Below are 20,283 nucleotides of genomic sequence, written 5' to 3'. Positions count from 1 at the left end.
AACACCTAAATTATTTGTTACTTGGACCTTTACAGAAAGAGTTTGTTGATATCTGTGTTGAATATTCCACTGCAAAAAATATGCGGCGTATTAGAATTCCCTGGTGGCTCAGACGGTAAAGCGTCTGCCTACAATGCGGGAGACCCGGGTTCCATCCCTGGGTCAGGAAGATTCTCTAGAGAAGGAAACAGCACACCACTCCAGTACTCTTGCCTGGAAAATCCCATGGACGGAGGAGCCTGGTAGGCTACAGTCCATGGGGTCGCAAAGAGTCGGACACGACTGATCGGCTTCACTATATACACTATATTTAAGTAAAAGCTGGATGGATCATATAGAAGTCTGTAATGTAATCATTTTTTGTGTGTGAAATACATCTTTCAGTGCACAAAAAGAACTGGGAAAGAATGGACTAAAATGTTTGTGGTTGTTATCTCTGAGTACATATATTTTTAAATTATTTTATTTGTATTTATCTGTATTTTCTCAATGTCCAAGATAAACAAGAATTAATTTATAGTAAGAAAAAAATAATACTGTCATTAAACAACAAAAATAGCAACAAAGAAGTCAGTAAACAGCCCTCTAGGAAGAGACCAAGTGGCTGAGGTTTGAAGGTCAATCCAACAGGACATTTCAGAGGGGGTTAGGTCCCATTTGGGAACGGATGCATGCTGCCAATGCTCTCCTACACAGGGATTATTTTATGTCACAGAGCAGCTTCGCTGAAGGATCACTTCAATTTTTCAAGGCAAATTACTTTTAAAAAAAGAACCTAAAATACCTATTTTAGCAGCGAATTTAACAAAATATATTTAGCAATAAAGAGAAGCATGTATCTGTCTTGGTCTTCAAGGAAACAACCACTGCACACATTTTACGTTGAGCTAAACATAAGCAAGTTGGAAATTTTCCAAAATGCCTCTCAAGATGATTGAAGACAACTGAGGGTGTCCAAAAACCACGATGACAACCACTGAGCTAAGAGTTTGGGGACATTACTTTAATGAAGAGATGAGAGCACCATGAAGGGGACCTGTCTCACCATACGTCAAATGGCTTTGGAACTGAGGTCAAACCAGAGGAAAGAAACTGGTGTCCACCCAAGTCCCAGCCCAGCATGATGCCTCCCCAGGGGAGAGAATGGACCCTCTCTGGCATCCACAGCACCCAAGGCCTAGAGTAAAACAGCATCGTCACCCCTAGGTGTGCCCTGCTCCCAGCAAAAGCTGAAACAAGACCCCACCTCTGAAAAGCAAGTGAGGAGGCATCAAAAGCCAACCCACCCACCACCCACTTCCTTCTGTCAATATCTGGCTGGGCATCTCCAAGAGAATGGCCGGCCCCACCAGGGAGTCAGCTTGTCCTGTGCCTCCCATAGCCCGCAGACACATGCCACATGTCACACAAAACCCCAATGCTGAGAGCAATGAAGACGTGAGTCCCACAAGCAGCCAGGCCCTGGACAGCCTTCTCTTGGTAGGAAAGAACAGACCCAGGCACCCAAATTCCACCCACCACCGCCTCTACGAACAGCACAGCTCCCTCTGTGCCTTGGCCCACCCATCAGGGAGCTGGAGGGAGTGTTCAGACATGCACTGATTTGGAGTTCTGCAGACTGTTTCAAAGATGTGGATCAAGGAGAGGATGGCAGCAAATCTCTGTGCTTAGCTCAGCCCTGTCTGTCACAAGCCAAGCCCCCCAGTTCCCCATTCTGCCTCCCCAGCACATGTCAGAGGCACAGTATTCACCTCTTAGATTATATTAACAAGCTCCATTATTACAGAGTTGTCTCTGTAACTAACCAGGACTGTCCTGGCTGGCTCCACACGTTTGCACCCACAGCATACCAGGACTTAGGTGAAAACAGTAAGCAAAATGCAATACAAGATAAATAAATGGAAATACAGCTCCAGGAAATTGAGTGCACTCCTGACAAAGAACAGCTACACCAGATCTGGCTCAGAATTCAGTGGAGGGGCCCAGCAGAGTGAAAATCCACGCGCACAGCAAGGAAGACCTGCTTTAGCTACCCAGCTCCTAGGGGACCCCCAAGCTCTGCTCAGGTGCCTCACTGCTCAGGTTCTGCCCAAGAAAAAAGGCCCAAAAGTCTGCCCAAGACCTGCTCCCCTGAGCTCCTTTGCAAGGGCCCACAGCTTTCCGAGAAGGGGTTTCCAGATGGCGCCTGGCAGTAGCAGTGCCAAACTCCGCAGCTTAAGTAAATGTTGCCGTCGCCCCGTCCTGCCAGGAAAAGGCTAGGGGGACCCACGGCTCTTCTCAGCTGCTGCGATGCTTGCTTCCCGGAGAGAACCGAGAGTCCCCACCACCTGCCCTGCACCCTGCTGGAGAGCCCCCTCTCCTCTGCGTTTGTGAGCTTCACTGCCCCTTTCTACACGCCAGCCCAGTCCACACGGGTGGGGGAGGAGCTGTCAGATGCCAACAGAGGAGAGGGAGGTGAGGAACCCAGAAGGGCAGCAAGCAGGCCCAAGGGTCGCAGATGGCCCAGTCATCACAAATTTGGGACATTTGCACAAATCCAATCTCCTGATCTCTGCAGGTGTTTCTCCACCCCTACCATCAACGCTCCAAAACAGCCCGACAGTTATGGGAGTAAGGCTCACTTCTCTTCCGGCCTCACATGCTCAGAACACTGCCAAGTGCTCCCAGCACGGGTCTCTCCCAGGTCTCCCTCCACTCTCCACCTCAACATCCCAAATATCCCAGAGGCTTCCCCTAGAATCCAGGGGAATCCTGAGGGCCAGTGAAACAGGAGCTTTATTGAAGTCTGTACCCTTCTCCACCCTGGAGACATCCGGGCTACCTCCCAAAACCTCCTCCAGAGGAGGGCAGAGCCAGGCGCTGGCTGAGGTGGAAAGCAAGGAAGACTCCCTGCTTTACCCACTCAGGAGTGCACGTCTCATAACAGGCACAAAGCTTCATGCCAATGAAGGGGTTCGAAGGCCCAAGAGCCCAGTGGAGAAGGGATCCAGTGAACAGGAGGACCCCAAGGTGCTCCCCAAACAGAGACAGTTCCCACTCTGTAGGAGCGGCTGCTGGCAGTGCTGACATGTTGGGCCTACGTTCCCAGGCACCTGAGAAGGAATAGCAAGAGAGTGGGTGGGTGAAAGGCGGCTCCAGGCAGCTCATGACACATGCTTTGGGCCAACAAGCAGAGGCCACGCTGTGGCCATTTGCAAAGCAAACCTCTAATTCCAAGGTGGTGGCTAACCTCAGCGCGAACCTCCCATTCCAGCTAGCAGCAATCACGCACCTAATGCTTCACGCTCTGTTTTGAACACTGACTGCTTAATTCTTTGCTTCATTGTAACCTGTCCTTAGCTAATCTGTGTTTTTCTTATTACCATTAAATTTAGATTTAAATGAACGTTTGTTCCTTGTATTAACATGCATACAGAAGGAGCACACCACCGTGGACACATGGGGCTTCCTGAGTTCTTGGGCAGGAGCGCAGCATCCCTAAGAGCACAGGAGGGGGACACGAAGGTGGGCAGGGTGAGGCGGGGCAGCTAAAAACAGCAGGGCTCCAGTGATCCTGCAGTAGGAATCAACCCCGTGGACAGAAGACGGTGTCCCGGGAGTCTGGGAATCCTTGGGAACAAAGAGGAAAGACGCTTTGCTTCTGGGATCTTGTGTCACACATCTTTTATATCACACTTCCTATTGAAGTGTTCCTATTGAAGACTTTTAGAGCCAGTATGATTTCTCTCTTTCTGAAATGCTAAGTGACAGCACCATCGGGCAGCCCCGTGGAAGTGGGATTTACAGCTCCACGCAAAGGGGTGAGAGAGGCAGCCGAGGCCCCAGAGTGGTACTGAGCACTCCCAGGCTCAAGGCAATCAAAGGGCACAGAGTGATCGGAAGTTTATAAAAAGGACCTGCTGTCAGGCGTCCGGCCCCCTCACAGGAGACAGGCGAGGTGAACCAGCATCTGAGGGCTCCTGTTCCCAGCACCATGCCAAGTGTGCGGACCACCTCCAGTCCCAGCAGAAAGGCGGGAGAGCAGAGGGAGCCCACTGGACCCCTGACCTCTGCCCCATCGGACAGAAGTCTGGTCAGCCTACTACCCAGGCTGGGCCAGCTCCCGGGAGGCAGGGCCCACCAGCATCTGCCCGGGCATGGCTTCGGCACACACAGCCGAGCCTCCGTAAATCTCCACAAACACGGCGGCCGCCTGCACACTCTTCCACGTCGGGACGGAAAAGCTGCATATGGCGCTCGGTTTTAACAGCTGAGCTTTAAAAAAGTGCAGCTTTTCATCTCACTGAACCAGCTCCCAAATTAAAGGGTGGGGGAGGGAGAGAGAGGAGGCAGGAAAAGAGAGAAGCTGGAGTGGGCAGGGGGAGCCTTCCACGCTAAATTTGATTTTATAAGGAATTTCAGGCTAGTATCTGCTCCAAAGGTCCCTCTGGAAAATGAAATCATAGTCCCTGTTTGTGGTCCCCAAGTTTACTAATTTCATCCTTTAAAAAATAACTTTCTTTTTTCTGCTTTTAATAAAAATGAAGGAGTCTGTCAATGAAGAAATCACTCACATGCCTTAGATTGGGTTAACAATTTTTAAGCAAATTTGTAAATGGGATTATTGTTTTCCCAAGTTCTGCTTAGCGAAGAGATTAGTGGCCACAATGCCCAGGGGGCGTCCCCTGGTCCTTTTAATTCCCTGCCTGGAGGTGGAAGGTGCTGGGAGAGGAATGGGAGGGAGAAGCCTGATATAGGGCAGTTTTCCTGGAATCGCCTGGAAACTTTTACTTTCTGTTTCCTCTGCTGATAATGACTGTCTTCGCTCTGCAGCCAGCCCCCCTCTCCTCTCCCAGCCCCCTGTTGCTGCCTGCCATCCCCGAGCTCCAGTATAAAGTTTGGCTTTTGCAGCAGGAAGCAGCTGGGCCAAGCAACCAGCGAATGATAATGACCTCAGAAATCTGCTGTTCGCTCGGCAACAATAGGGTGCTCAGTCTACTGGAAAATTGTGTTCATCAGCTAACTCTGCTCAGTTACTAATTGACATTGCCAAATATTTTAAGAACAATTGGAATGCACAAGCAAAAAAAAAAATTTTTTTGAAGATCTTAATCCTCAGACTTAAATTTTTTTCTTTTTCTTTTTTTCCCTTCTTTCGAGTACCCAGATTTGTTTGTGTGGAGCAGTCAGTGGTTATCATGAATGGGGGCAGGGAGGAGGAGCCACATGAGAAAAAGAGGTGGAAAAGAAAGAAAATCTATCATATCACTATACACCCGATGTAAATGCAGGGGAGCCCTGGATAAAGGCCTTTGATGCTGTGGTCAATGGGCCAGCACAGGATGGAGACCCAGCATTTCAGGAATGCGGCTCGGGCAACAAAAGAAGAGCCCTCAAGGCTTCCAGCCCAGCTGATCAAATAATCCTTGTCCATCACAAAATATCATACCAGAAGTAGTAGGGGTTAACAGTATTTCCATCTTTGCATCTCTTCCTGCCTGGCTTTCCATTGATCACGTAACTTAGCCGACTTTATTTAATGAACAGAGGGTCAACACATTCAATTACCCCTTTCCCACCATCAGCACTTCAATTAGCCCCTCTCCAAAATTATGGGGAATGCAGAAGGTAACTGCCCTGTTGGATATAATGAACAGTATCGTTTCTTAGTACATTAAGTTTTAATTATTCTGAGCGTGATTTCCAAAGCAAAATCTAAAGAAACAGAACTTTGGTTGTCTTCTGACTCAGGATAAGGCTAGAATCGGAGCACAGCCTTTGATGAGATTTTAGGGAAAGATACAGAGATTAATGTCGTCGGAGAGTCTGCACGCAAGCCAGAAATGAGGGAGCATCAAAACACCCGCCCCGCTTTCTAAATGTCATAAAAGAGTAAAATGTTTAAGCCGCTGCTTTCCAAACAGTCTCCCTTTGCATTGTACACGGAGGCAGAGATGACATCTACTATGGTGTGAAATTAGTGGCAACACAAATCAACAACAACAACAACAAAAACAAAGGGGAAAGATGGGGAAGTGATCTGTGTGACTAGTTTTGTCCATTTTCTGTTAGAAAATATGACCTCTCAATTTGTCAAAGGTCCTAGTTTTCACAGTTGATCTTAAGCTTGGTTCTCAGCAGTTTGGAGAGCCAAAGAACAAACACATTTTCTGGTTCACTGGAATCATTTTCACATGTTCACTGATTCAAACATTCTTTTGCTCACATAACAAACAGCTGCATCCCACATTAGCCTAGCCAGTGACAGTCGCCCATCTCGGCAATAACTGTTTGATTGCAAACTTGACCCCTTCTTCGTCTCGGTCTGAGCAAGACATTTTTAAACAGCCACTCCGTTCCAATCCTCCTTTGCAAAGAATTACATCTGATAACAAAGGACGTCTCTGCCACTCATTGTAAGCCTTCTTCTGGAGATCTGTTCTAAGAGGCTCTCTGTAAAAAGGTTTTTTATGATGAATTCAGAACTACTATCATGTTAAGAGCAGCGATTTATAAAGAAGAATTCATTGGTTAAGATCTGAAAAAATAGTTTCTCAGGCCCTACTGACCCAGTTTTCAACAAAAAAAAGAATCAAGTGATGCAAATTAAGTTTTGCGACATTGTTATGCAGTCTGAGAAATTTGTAAAACCGTGTTTTTGCAGTTATTTCTTAATAGAAGCCTTAATAAGTACTTCTTTCTTTACTTAAGGGCTTAAAGATTTTTTTCTCCCCTTCACCTTGCAGGTTTCTCTCTAACAGGTAATAATAAAATACCTATTGTGTCAAGATTTTTATTTAAATGCTTATTTTAATCACGCTTTATACAAATCAGACTTGTTAGAAATAAGAGGGAAGACTAACCCGATTTGGTTAAGGGTCCTAATCCCAGGAAAACTTGAATGGCCCAGGCGTGCGACTGATTTAGGCTGCATATTGGTATGCCATCAATTTTCCTACTTAGTCAGAAAATTATGAAAGGGTCTAATTTGAATATGAAGAAAACAAAGAAGTCAACCAGAAATGAAAGAATCAGTATTCACAATTGTACGATACTTCAATGAGGGAAATAAAAGTGAGAAGATAACCACAACTCAAGTATAATTCTCCTTTGAGTCCCAAGCCCGGTTGGTTCTTTTAAGCAAAATGGACTTCTTTCAACAGAGTATTTAGAGATTTGGAAACAACAGAGATAGGAATAGCATGAGGCTATCACTTGGCCAGAAGGTGAGAAAAACACGGTAAACACGTCATTAATAGAGCCGAACATTTGGTGTCGGAATATTCTGCTGAGACCTTTTCATTTCAGCGGGGCTGGGAAACGGATGAAAATCTGTCAGTGTTAACTCCACGTCACTCCAAAAAGTTAGGAAAGCCAGTTTGTGCTCTGCTTTCTGCCCCAGAAAGGTCCCCAAATCCAAAAACCGTGAGATGACACTCTCCAGGAGAGGGGACCTCCTCACAGGAGGCCGGAAGTAATCCGTCCTGACAATGGGACGCCTGGCACTTTGCTGCCTTCCTGCACAAAGATCCACCTCAGAGCGCTCGCCATCAGGCAGTGACACTGGAGAACCCCTGCCTTGCAAGTTCTGGGCGGTGGTCACTCCAGGCAACGTGGCCTAGCCCTCCATGGTGCTGTAGTCCTCCTCAGACGCTTCCAGAGTGTCTCAGCAGAAGTGAATTGCAAACGAGGCTAGGACTCCAGGAGTAGACAGTGTGTTTCATGGGTGTTTAAGCAGCGGCATTAAGTGCTATCGGAATCTCTGGAATGTGCAGTGCAGATTTATGTGTCTTAACAATTCTTTACTGGTTCGTAATAAGCCAGCGGACTCACACTTTATTTTAATACTAATTTTGTCCTAGAAGAAGGGAATACTGATGCATGACAAGAACAACACAACTAAGCTGGCATCTACTTAATAAGTGTAGCAGTGAATTGCCTCCGATACTGAAATATTTATCGAAACTGAGAAGGGAAAAAAAAAGAAAAGGGGAAAAAAAAACTTAAAAAATGACCCTCACCAGGGTGTTGCCACATCTTTAACAGTGGGCAATGCAGTGCCTTGAGGTGTCTCAAACTGTCTTTCATTTTCTAGACTTAATGGCTGATTGCAGAAATCAATGTTGCCATTAGTAACAGGGTATTTGTTATGGCATGATTTCCTCTGTTGTTAGGCTGCAGAATGATTACAGTATTAGCGAGATGCTTTCTTTATAAAGGGCTAGAGATATAACTTTCAATTTACTATCCATTAGTAAGGGGCTTTGGAAATATGGATGAAGGCAACAAGCTTACCTGCTGTTAGGTAGTGATTTTAATTTAGCTGTCTTAGGATAGTGGGATTTTTTTTTCTTTTTTTTTTTCCCCCCTCAAACTGGGCCAGGAAGCTTCAGCATTTCACAGACATTTTGATGACAGATTTTCTGCTTTGCTATTTTAGACCCCAAAGCTGTATCGCCCGTGTAACACACTACAATTTAAGACATGAAGTTGCGCATCTGTGTTGCAAACCTCTGTGCTTTTCCAAACCATCAGAGGAGAATGGTGTGGTTCTTCAGGTTATAGACACATGACAGGTGAAGCGAGCTGTACTTTTGGAAGGGGACTGGAGACAGGTTAGGTCTAAGAAGAGATAGTGAAAGGCCCAAATGAGACAATTATGGGCATACAGTTGGGGGGATAGATCGTGAAGGTCTGAACTTACACAATCACATCAATGGATGGAGCCAAACAGCAGCTCCTGGGTTCCTGAGGCGATGGCAGATGGGAGTCAGGGAACAAAATGGGGCCAGGCAATCTTAGGGGCAAGAAAGGCTATGCCCGCTGGCAAACATACCAACCAGCCATCTCTCCACCACATGGGAGAAGGACTGACTTACTTTCCTGGTGGCCAGGGCTCAAGGGAAGGTCACAGAGTTGAAATGACAGCCTTCTCTTAAGGCAGGGCCGACAGGCAAGGTCCACACAGCACCAGGACCACGCCACAGTGACCTCAGGGCTGACTCTGAAGGGCAGCAAGGCCCCCTCCCCACTGAGGCCAGCACAGAAGCAGGCTCCGGGGTAGGGAGAGCCCTGGCTCCAGCCACTGTTCCCCATCTCCCCCAACAACCTACCTGAGGAGGACGGCGAGGAGGGGTGCGGGCTGTCCTCCTGGGCGCTCCCGGTCTGCGAGAGCCCGCCTCCGACCCCGCTCTCCTCGGTGACGTTGGAGGAGCCGGGCGTGGTGGAGCGGCTCACCGACTGGGACTCCTGGTCGCTGCCCGAGCCGCGCCGCTCGTCGGGGCCACCGTGCAGCCCGTCCTCGTCACCCTTGCGGTCCCTCTTGTGCACGCGGGAGTGCACGACCACCTGGTGGTAGGTGCGGAACACTCGGCCGCAGTCCGGGCACTCGGTGGGCTTCTCCTTCAGGCTCCCGGGACCCTGCAGGTTATACTCGAGAGCCTGGTTGAGCCCGTGTGACAAAAAATCCCGACTGCCTTCTAAAGGGTCGAGCTTATTTGGCAGGTCTCTCTGATTGCCCACTTTAGTGCTGTGAACCAAATCAGCAGGCATTTTCTGCTTGGAGCCATCTGCTCCCACTAACACGTACTCCCGCTTCTCCTTATCAAACAGAACTCCGGCGTTTGCCAAAGTGTCTTCGTGGTTGCGCTGTAGCTGGTGCTCTTTAGACAAGAAGCCGTGTTCCATGGCCATGCCCCTGGCCATGAGCTGCCAAGCCTGGTAGCTGTTCACCGGGTCCATCTCGGCAGCCTTGGCCGCCGCCTGCAACCGCTCTATGCAGCTGGATTTCAGCGGTGGCACCAGGTTGAGGCAGCCCAGGAGGGAGTGCTTGTCGCCCTCGGGGACACCGTGGGCCATGCTGGAGATGGGGGTCAGCAGCTTCCCCACCACCTCCTTCTCCTTCAGGGGCAGCTCGCCTTTGCCGTAGAGCTGGCTGGGCTCGCTCAGGCTGGCTTTGTCTGCGGCCATGAAGCCGCTCTGCAGGCAGGAGAGATACCTGGAGTACAGGTTGGCATGGGCCTCTTGGGACATGCCGCCCATGGGCACAGGCACCTCGGGGTCGCTGGGGGACTTGTTCTTCACGGACAGCTTGTTGAGGTGGACCTTCATGTGGTTCTTCAGGAACCAGGGCTCTTTAAAGCGCCGGCCGCAGATCTGGCAGCAGTGCTCGAAGGAGTCCTTGTGCTTCCGCATGTGGCCCTTCAGGAACCACGCCTGGCTGAACACCTGCCCGCACACCTCGCAGCGGAACTCGTTGGCCGACTGCTCCCCGCCGCCGTTGGGGCCCTGGCCCTGGGCCGACTCGGCCGTGATGTGGGCCTTCTCCACGTGGCTTATGAGCTCCTCCTCCTGCGAGGCGGCGAAGTCGCACAGCGTGCACTTGTAGGGTTTGTGCAAGATGCGGATGTGGCGGTCTAGCTCCTCCCGCTTCTTGAACTTGCCCTTGCAGAAGGTGCAGCGGAAGCCAGCGGCAGGGGCCACCGCATCCTCTTGCACGCTAGCCGGCTTGGGCGAGGGCACCGGGTTGGCCACGTCGGGCAGGCTGTGGTTGGTGGGCAGGGCCAGGTTGCAGGCGGCCAGAGGGGCCTGCTGGGCGTGCGCCAGGGGCTTCAGGTCGGACCGGGGCTGAAGCAGGCTGCTCTTCATCTGCTTGTCCCGCAAGATGGCCCTCTCCTCCAGCTCGTGCAGCAGGCGGTTCTCCTCGCGCACCCGCCCGCGCCCCTTCCCCAGATTGCCCAGCTTGTGGGTCCGCAGGTGGATCTTGAGGTTCCCTTTCTGCGCCGCCCGGTGGTCGCAGTACGGGCACTTGAAGGGCTTCTCGCCGGTGTGAGTGCGCATGTGCAAGGAGAGGATGCTATTGAAGCGGAAGCGCTTGCCGCACAGCGGGCACGGGTACTTCCGGTTTTTGCGGGCGTCGTCCTCGATGTCGCTCATCTGGGACATGATGCCCAGGTTCTGACCGTTGAGGAACTGCTGCAGATCCACCCGCCCGTTGAGGCTGGTGTCCACGTCCCGGCCCAGCTGGTTGGCCAGGAGCGCCATCTGACTGCCCATGGGCTGGCCACTCATGGGCACGTGGGCCTTCTCGTCGAGAGGCGCGGGGGTCTTCTCCTCGGGGTTGGGCCGCGGATGTAGCTCGGGGAAAGCATGGCTGAGCTGGGAGGTGATCTGGTGCAACTTCTGACTCATGGCATACTGGCCGTTGAGGACGGGGCCGCTCAGATGGGGCTCTGCTTCCGGCGCCGCCGAGGACACTCCAAGGCACAGACTGGCTTCTTCCATCCCTGAAAATAAAGAAAGAGTTCAGATCTGTGCCAGGTACCGTGGCACAGTGAATCAACAGCATCAGCTGGTGGGGAATTTGCATTGCATGCCTTACCTACACATAATAATGCTAAGGAATTATAGTCAAAAACAATAATAAAAAAATGAATTATTAAATGCCAATTATGCAATATGGCATTGCTCCTCCAATTTGTTTTGGCGATAGATCGTCTTCCTTGTATTTTCTATTTACAGACTGCAATTATTCATTCACGTTTAAATTATTAATGTTTTACCACTTTCAACACCCAATAACAAATCAGGGGTCTACGTGTTAAACGGTTCCTCCTCTCCCCGCTTCAGCACCCGCACCTGTTGATTCAGTTCAGAGTTTGTCAAGGAGCAGAATGGCTTTAACTGAAACACCAAACCGACTCACTTGGAACTTTTGTTTCTGGTCACTATATTCAATACGTTCGCCAGTCGGAGATGAAAGAGATTATTTTATGATTTGGCAAAAAAAAATCCAACCCAATGGCACGATATTTACTGGTACATAATAAAACAAGATAATGTTTTGGGAAAAAATAAAGGACAGGCTTTAGAACAATAAAAGGGATTTTGCTTTAGTCAACAAAAAGTGCAGTAATATCTCATTAAGCTGATTAGTATGCTGCTTAGAAACAGTACTAGGTGCTGTAACACATGATTATAATCATAAAAATCCTTCAGTGTTTGCAAGGAAGCATTAACGAGGTATATTAAATTTTAAGGAGACTGCGAGTAGCGGCTTTGCAAACCTTAGAGATTAAGATTTAACCCTTCTGTTACGAAACACTGTTATTTTGTTATTTGATAACCGTGCCCATCAAAAGAAGTATAAATTATCTCATGATGGAATCATAGTGGATTGTTGAGACTGCTCAAATTTGGGTAGGGGGTAAAGACTTACACCGCAGAGTGGGCTTACCCTGCCCTTCAACTGGCATGATATCTGCAGCAGAGACTTTGATTGGACTTAAAGAGATCTTTTATAGAACTGGATAAAAACCAATTAAAATCCAGGGACGATGCCATAGGAAGTCTCAACCAAGTTTGAGTGTTTTTAATAACTTTCCCAATATACAGTAATGAGTACAAATTGTACCTGCAGTATGTGTTTTGCAGAAAATTAGAACTCAAAGCTGTTTGTTAAACACTAACACTCAAAGCAGGTCTGCATAATTGTCTTTAATAGTCCTCTCTGCCCCTCTCCAGCCTATGCAGAATTGCTAAAGCCAGATCATTCTGGGATGGGGCAGAAGGAATAATCCCCTCTATATCAGAGCATGTGGGGAGCTCAACTTTGAAAGGCAATGAATCCATGCCTGGGGTCTTTCTATTTCCAGATCTCTCTTCCACTTGAAGGAGTCCAAATTTGTTTCCTGCCACTGGAACAGTTATTGCACATCCATCCCCTTTGTATCCCAATGTTTAGATGTGTTGGCCAGCCAGGTGGTCCAGGAGTACGGCTTAACCCCAGCCAGGACTGATTCCTGGGCCAAGCAGTTCCCCAGGGGAACGTGTGGGGACAGAGCGCAACTGTGGAGGAAGCACATTCAGCCCTGGTGGGGTCGGCTGCCTACTGGGCTTCCAGCCAGGCAGACTGTGTGTGGATGGAGGTTCTCCAACAGGAGACCTGACTTCCTTGGCAAGAGGACAGAGGCTGTGAGTCTGTCTTGCAAGAGAGGAGAAGAAAAAGACATGATGTTTATTTCCAGGAGGGAGAGAAACTGCAACCATGGTGCAGGGTTAACTATCCATGAACAACTACACACACTCACACACACAGACAAGCACGTGGTCACTTGGAGTAAAAGAATGCTTTCAATTTGTCTCTGGTGGCAGTCTGTACTCAAAAAATAAAATAAAAAGAAGAAAGGAAGGAAGGAAGAAAGAAAAAAGCTCATTTTGGAGCCTGGTCAGAAAGGAGTAATTTCTCATGGAGATTCTTGCATTCATTCAGTAGACTTGCTGGGTTTCCACCATGTGCCAGGCCCTGTCCTTGGCACTGAAGACGCACTAGTGGATAAGACTGGCCAGCCCCAGCACTCATGGCACCCGCTGACCAGGAAGGAGGAGCAGGCCCAGTGTGAGAAGCTGCTGGAGCAGGACTGGGGCCGAGAAGGGCCCTGTCTAGCTAGAGCCATTTTACCACCTTTAAGCCCCATCCAGCTGCTCTGGCTCCTCTCCTGAGCAAACACAAATCATAACCCCAAAGCCACTTGGGAGTGCTCAAAATTCCACCCAACAGCTCTGGGGAAGTTTGGAAAGTCCAAAGCCAACACGGATGGCCCACTGCCAAACGCTGCCCAGTTGGCCTGCTCAGAAGACATGAATCCAGGAAGACGGGCTATTTTCAGGTTACTGCTGCTGAGCTGACGCCAGTTAAGCAGGAGGGAGAGGAGGCTGAATGTGCAATACAGCAAGACTGCACATCAGGTTGGATGAGCAGCATCAAGTTGAAGACCACATCCCCCACCCCCAGTCATGCTGTACACGTAACAGCTCAACTTGCCAAATAATGAACTCGAGGAGTTTTCAAGTTAGGTTTGAATATGGAATTCTTTTATTATGCTCAATTTTTTTTTCCCCCACAGTCAACAAAGCTTTTTTTAAACACCCTTTAAGCAACCAGTCTTCAGGTGCCATTGTTGACCACAGAATATTCTAGAATATGCTGAGGCACCAGTGGCTCCGTCCCCGCATGCAGGTCTCAACTACACATCCCCTTCTCACAAAGGCCCTCCATGTCCACCTCGACACAGAAAACGTAAGCCCCAAAGCCTCTCTCTACCCCATTATCTTACTTTCTTCTTCAGGGCACTCACAGGAAGGGGTACAGTTTTCTTATTGACCCTCTTGCAGATGTGCAGGCAGGATCATGTCTCCCTTGGTCACAAAAAAAGCCTCAGGGCCTAGAGCAGAGCTGTATTATTGTAAGTTCAGATCATTATAACTGAATGGATGATGATTGAACAGACCCTATAAACGAAGGCTAGCCTGTAGTAGAAACACTTTCACTCCAACTTCATGGAAATCAAATTCAGCTTTTGCACAAGTCCTTGAACATCCAACAATCTGAATCTGTCAGAGTCAGAAAGGTCCTGGGTTTCCACCCAGAATCTGGTGGTCTAGAAGTAGCCAAGGGAAAACCATGCCTCTCCACCAGCATTTTCACTGTAAGTACTCATGGTGGCCATCTGGGCTTGGATCACCTCTGACCCCAGCTGCTGGCACTAGGAGACAGACAGCAATTAAGTCCTTCAGAACTTGATCATCCATCCACGGATCCATGGGAGAACCCAGAATTTCAGCAGAGCTGGAGGAGATGCTCTGAGGATTATGGCCCTCAGCCCCTCTAATGAGCCCAGCAGACTGTGCTGAGCCCCACAGTGTGGCAGGGCCAGACATCATCTCAGAATGCTCTGTGAGACCTGACACCCTGGGATTCCATGAGCAGGTGCAGGCGCAGCCATGGGTCAGTCACAACCAATGCCAGCCGATAGACTCAGAGCAAGCAAGGGGAGTGTGAGTTCTTGGAAAGAGCAAGGGGTAATTGGTGTGCTGTCCCTGGGCCAAAGCAGCCGAGGCAGGACGAGCTGGCCCCAGGCCCAGCCTGAGACTCACAAAACCTGGGTCAGCCCCAATTTCTCCAGCCTTGACACTTCACCCATCCGGAATTCCCTTACCCCTTATCTCACTTATTCAGTAAATGCTTGCCCGGAGCCTTTATTAACTGCCCTCAAGGGCTTCTGGGTCAAAGGGGCGAGTGCAGGCAAAGCCACCAGTAAGGGTGAAGCAATGAAAAGGCCCCAGAGAGACTGAATTCAAAGTTGAGAGAAAGGAGACACCATTGCAATTGAGGTATATAGGTGTGTGTGTGTTTGTGCACGTGCGCACACGTGAGTGTGTGTGTACAGGAATATGACTGTGTTGGGGGAGGGGCAGCAAGCCCCTAAGTGAATTTCCTCTAGCAAGAAATACAAGAAATCCCTGGGAAATGAAGGGATCACTTATCCTACTGATAAAGGGTTAGATCCAATGCAGCCCTAAGAGCTCAGGGGCTGGGAGGTGGGGCTGCCTCCAGGGGCTCGTGGTTCTGGGAGAAGGTGGCATTTCTCCTTTTCCCCAGCCCTCAGGGAGCAAGCACAGGGAGAACGCCTTCCATTTGGGACCGCAGTGCTTCCTCGCAGAACTGTATGTCAGTGTCCCTGGCAGACACTCTCCTGTCCTGACAAAGGGGGCAGACACACATATCCACAGGCAACACCGCCCCACATGGTCCCTAATAACCTGGGAGCACTTCACGCCAACCCATCCTTCACTCGCCAGCCCGGCTCTGGAGCCGTCACCCTGTGTTCCAGCCGTTGCGGGACCCACACTAAGAAGCCAGGAGCCAGTCCAGGGTAGGCCATGACCCTGGGCTGAAGGCGACTGGGCAGCTGGGACTGTCTGAGGAACCTATACAATAACCCATCTAACCCTCTCACCTGGGTAGGAAAACACTTAGCAAAATCAAGAAGCAGTAAACAAACTGCTAAACATGGAGGACAGCTCACCCGGCCACCAGCTCGTGGCCCCAGCCTAAAGCATAGCAGGAAGATCAATAAACCCTGGTTGACTAATGGAAGGAACCAAACGGTACGGAATTTACTGAACTGTGGACAGGCAGCCAGATGAGGCTGGGAAGGGGACACAGTAAACTGTCGATTCGTGTGTCAGCCCTCCAACATGGAAACGCTGCACATCCCACCTTAGTCCCGATCTATCCTGAGCCCAGGGTCATGGTGGGGCATGGGGGTGCTCAACCCTACTGTCCATATTAAGGAAGACCCAGCCCCGGGCCTGAGTCCTGGCCACCATGGCATTCCTCACCTGGAAATGCCAGACCCACCTCTGAACACAGGCAGGGGCCCCAGCCGAAAGCCTCTGAACGCTAGAGGGTTTCTACTTGAGCTCTGCAATTTCATGATGAGGGTATTCTCAGCATATGAAACCCACCACTGGATGCACAGATTATCAAAATGCATTCTGTCTCCTCACTCCCATCATTGCAGGTACCGCGAGCCATTCAGCTGCCTTTGATGGTGCTAATAGTTATTTTGATTTTGCATTTCTGCCTTCAAGACTATTTCCTGTGATATCAATGACAAAAGTTTTCATTTAACTCTTCCAATAGAAAACCTAATTGTATCTTTCACTCAGAATGAAATTTGAAACTATCAGGACACCAGAAATGCCAGCTGCTAGGAGTCTAAATAAATTTTACACAAAAACACAGTTTCATTTTGCTAGCACAGGAAAAAAAAAAAAGTAATCTTATGAATAGCCCAAAAAATATAGATCTTGCCAGTAAGTTGCATGAAGGAGTTTTATCCTTATACCATGAAAAAGAATAGTTGGGAAATAAAATGACTTTCAAAATAACCATTTCAACTGGATTTTTAAAAATCAAATATTGTTGTCTAGCCAAGCACAACTAAATAGTCCCTTTTTTATCAATGAGGTAAAGGCACTGCCTCAGAAACCTTGCAGGAGACCAGCACCCCCAGAGGCTGGGCAAGGGGTGGGGGGCTTGGGTTCACAACAAGGGTTGCAAACACCATTGTGGGTTTTACCCCCAAATCACGTCACAGTAGACAGTTCTGGCAGTAGCTGGACCTGTTTCCTGGGGGGCGCAAATGACCCTTGGCCCTTCCCCACAATGCACCTTGCTTTCTTAACACTTGAGATAAGCAGTAATTAAGACAACTTCACCTAGAATACAATGGCTTCTTATTAAATACCATTTTCCCAATTGTTGTAGCTCAAACTGTTTAACCAAGGTTGTTATAAGCATAATACACTCCTGTTCTGAGATACAGAACACCAGACTACTGAACCTTTTCAGGGTCATTAAACAGCTGTAAACATTATTACAAAAATAAACCAGAGATTTCATGCTTACATTTTGGCCTAGAGCTTGCGATGCTGAGCAAGTACATTTTTTCATCTCTTACAATCAACGCTGGTGACATTTGGGCATCCAAACAAATTACATCACAAACATTACTGAGGTGGGCAGGATACTGAGCGGTTTATTTGCCAGATGATTAATAGATAAACAGGAGGGCAGCACGGGTGACCTGCTCTGTTTTGACTGATGTGTAGACAACGCTATGAGACAGGGCCAGAAACAGTTAAATCCTTGCTGAATTTATTAATGAGAATATGATATTCCAATAGGGCTGCAGAGTATGGCGACTGTGTAACCAGGAGAGTCAAGTTGGAGACCATGGTCAAACTCCCCAACCTTCCCTTCTGGGTGGAATGCTGGCCAAAGTGTCAGGGTGGTCTCTGTCTGTAAAGGGGAGCAGGACTCAGTTGAACTGAGTGGTCCCACAGAAGCCCAGGCAGTTTCAGTATTGGTGGGACAAAAGTTGGGGGACTTAGAAGAAGAAGAAGAAAGTAACTTCTCTTTGAAGACTTTGGATGATTTCAAAATTCTCAAAGGCCAAGAGGTCTCTCCAGCATGTTGGCTTTTGGACAGGTTGAAAGTAGCCCAGAACTGAAGACAGATAATGAGCACATCAGATGCGAAAGGAAAACATCCACCAAGAGCTCTCCTGGTCCTCTTCTCTGGTAGAGCAGACTTCTGTCAGTAGTTCCTGGTTCACTATCTGCCCACCCCACACAAAGCCAGGCAAACAGTGGATGGAATTAACCTCGTGTGGGGTAGTTGTTAAGACTGTGGACTTGTCAGGCAGTGAGAGCTCTCAAAGAAAATAGCACTAATTGTCATCATCACCATCGTCACTGCAGCCTCTACTCATCATCACCATTCACATCAGCCACAGAAGCCGAATCCTTATCATCTTCTTCATACTCATCATCCTTCTCCTCTTCGTGGCAGCATCGTGCATCAGCGCCAGCACTGTGCTAGGTACTTCATCAGCACGAGCACTGTGCTAGGTACTTCATCAGCGCCAGCACTGTGCTAGGTACTTCATCAGCGCCAGCACTGTGCTAGGTACTTCATCAGCGCCAGCACTGTGCTAGGTACTTCATCAGCGCCAGCACTGTGCTAGGTACTTCATCAGCGCCAGCACTGTGCTAGGTACTTCATCAGCGCCAGCACTGTGCTAGGTACTTCATCAGCGCCAGCACTGTGCTAGGTACTTCATCAGCGCCAGCACTGTGCTAGGTACTTCATCAGCGCCAGCACTGTGCTAGGTACTTCACAACCTTTATCGCATTTAGCTTTACAGAACCTAGGATGGTAGGTACCATACCAGTCCAATACGAAAAGTGAGGAAACTGAGGCTCAGAATATGTAAGCCTCAAAATGTCACGCTGGGAAGCCTGACTCCAGAGCCCAAGCAGGACATGCTGGAGGGAAGGCTGCTCCCTTGATGTCCACACCATGTTCAGTCTTGCTAGGCTGGATGCTGACAGATGCCAGCGCCTTCCTTTGTGAAACATGTGGAAACAAAGGAAGCCTCAGCTCACGGGAAAGCTCAAAGGAAGCCAAGGAACCAGAGCCGTCACAGCCACGTGTGCCCAGAGTGGGAACAGGCAGTATATTCCAAAGAAAGTACCGCTGGGGGCTGGCATGGTGGGGTGGGTGCAAGAGGGCACTTTGGGGCTAGAAATGCCATGTCTGTCGATCGCTGGTTGGGGGAAGGTCACACAACCACTTATTTATATTATCTTGTTTTCTTAAGATCCCTAAGAGTGGATACATTAGTCCACCTGCTCCTGTCCTGTGTCGGGTGGGTTATTCCCCCAACTAGACTGGAGTAAGGAGAGAGAAAGCACTGGAAAGACCAATAACATGCATCTAGTTGTCAGCTCTTCCACTGACATCTGTTTGACCTTGGGCACCTGCTTGAGCCTCAGTTTCTTTGTCTGTAAAATGGATTGGTATTAACTGTCCTACACACTTCACAGGATTTTGGGAAGGCAAATGGATTTGCAGGAGAGAGAAAGTGGCATTTAAATGACAGAGGACTGTGCCCTGTGTAACCTTTCTCAGGAGCTGACCACAGCAGCCTTCGAGATCCAGAGAGGACCTTCATCTGGGAGTAGAGTAAATGCTGAGAGCTGAAGGACATAACCAAGGCACAAGCAAAGCACATAAAAGTGGTTAATAAAGACTCACTCATCGCCAGCTTTCTTGGTGCATCTGTAAAGTGGGCCTCACATCACTCAATAGCACTTCTCAATGCCTACATAGAGATACACAAGCAAGACCAGGTCTTGCCTTTGAAGCTAACTCGTGGAAGGGAAACAAATGAACAGAAACCCCAGAGCAGGGTCCAGTGCTGAAACAAGGACTCAACAGCATGCTGTGAGGCTGGGAGAGGTGGAGAAGGGATGCAGCGGGGAGAAGGGACGAAAGATCAGTGAGGAGAACACCTGGGAAGAGCCTGGAAAAAGCAGAGAAGAGGAAGAAGGGTGTGTGGGACAGAGGGGTCAGTGTGTGCAACATGGGGCCTCAGCATAGAATGTTCTTGGGAAAGACAGGGAGGGCGTGGCCGAGCGCAGACTTCAGTGTCAATCCATGGAGCATGGAGTTTCTGTCTGGGGCAAAGCAGGGGCTCAAGAAGCCCCCACTGGAGTCATCACATAACACAGATGCCTCACAGCACCGCTGGGATACACGAGCAGTTTTCTACCAAATGTGGATCAGAGGAGATAAATATTCTTCAAAATCTTCTATTTTTGAGAAAAATAGAAGGTGAAAATAAACTCTGGACCACAAATCAAACATGTAAGGGCTGAAGTTCTCACCATGGTGAGGGTTACCCCTGCATGAGACAGAAAAGGATACTTAGAGTTTGGAAGAAGACATTGGTCTCCCCTCTTCCTCTTTGTAACAGCAAAACAAGTGGAAGAAGGACCACTCCAGAACTCCTGGCAGCCCACCCAAGCCTCTCCAAGGGTGGCAGCCCAAATCTACCTTCCATGCTCCTTCCTGATGTTGCCTCCTCCAAGAAGCCTTCCTGGATTTGCCCC

The 20,283-nt window shown here is 48.9% G+C and overlaps 1 protein-coding gene across 1 annotated transcript in view; it reads right to left on the bottom strand.

Annotated features, from left to right (window-relative positions):
* The window catches only part of ZNF536 (zinc finger protein 536), a 252,816-nt gene that overhangs the window by 88,858 nt on the left and 143,675 nt on the right, over positions 1 to 20,283 (bottom strand). The window contains exon 4 of the mRNA XM_055551341.1: positions 9,093 to 11,264. Coding sequence (XP_055407316.1) covers positions 9,093 to 11,262 — 2,170 coding nt within the window. The 5' untranslated portion in view covers positions 11,263 to 11,264. The remainder of the gene's footprint in view (positions 1 to 9,092; positions 11,265 to 20,283) is intronic.

Source organism: Bubalus kerabau, chromosome 17 (genome assembly GCF_029407905.1).
Source record: "Bubalus kerabau isolate K-KA32 ecotype Philippines breed swamp buffalo chromosome 17, PCC_UOA_SB_1v2, whole genome shotgun sequence".
NCBI classification, from domain to species: domain Eukaryota; kingdom Metazoa; phylum Chordata; class Mammalia; order Artiodactyla; family Bovidae; genus Bubalus; species Bubalus kerabau.
Note: the sequence above shows the minus strand (reverse complement) of the source record. Positions and strands in the feature narration are given on the sequence as shown.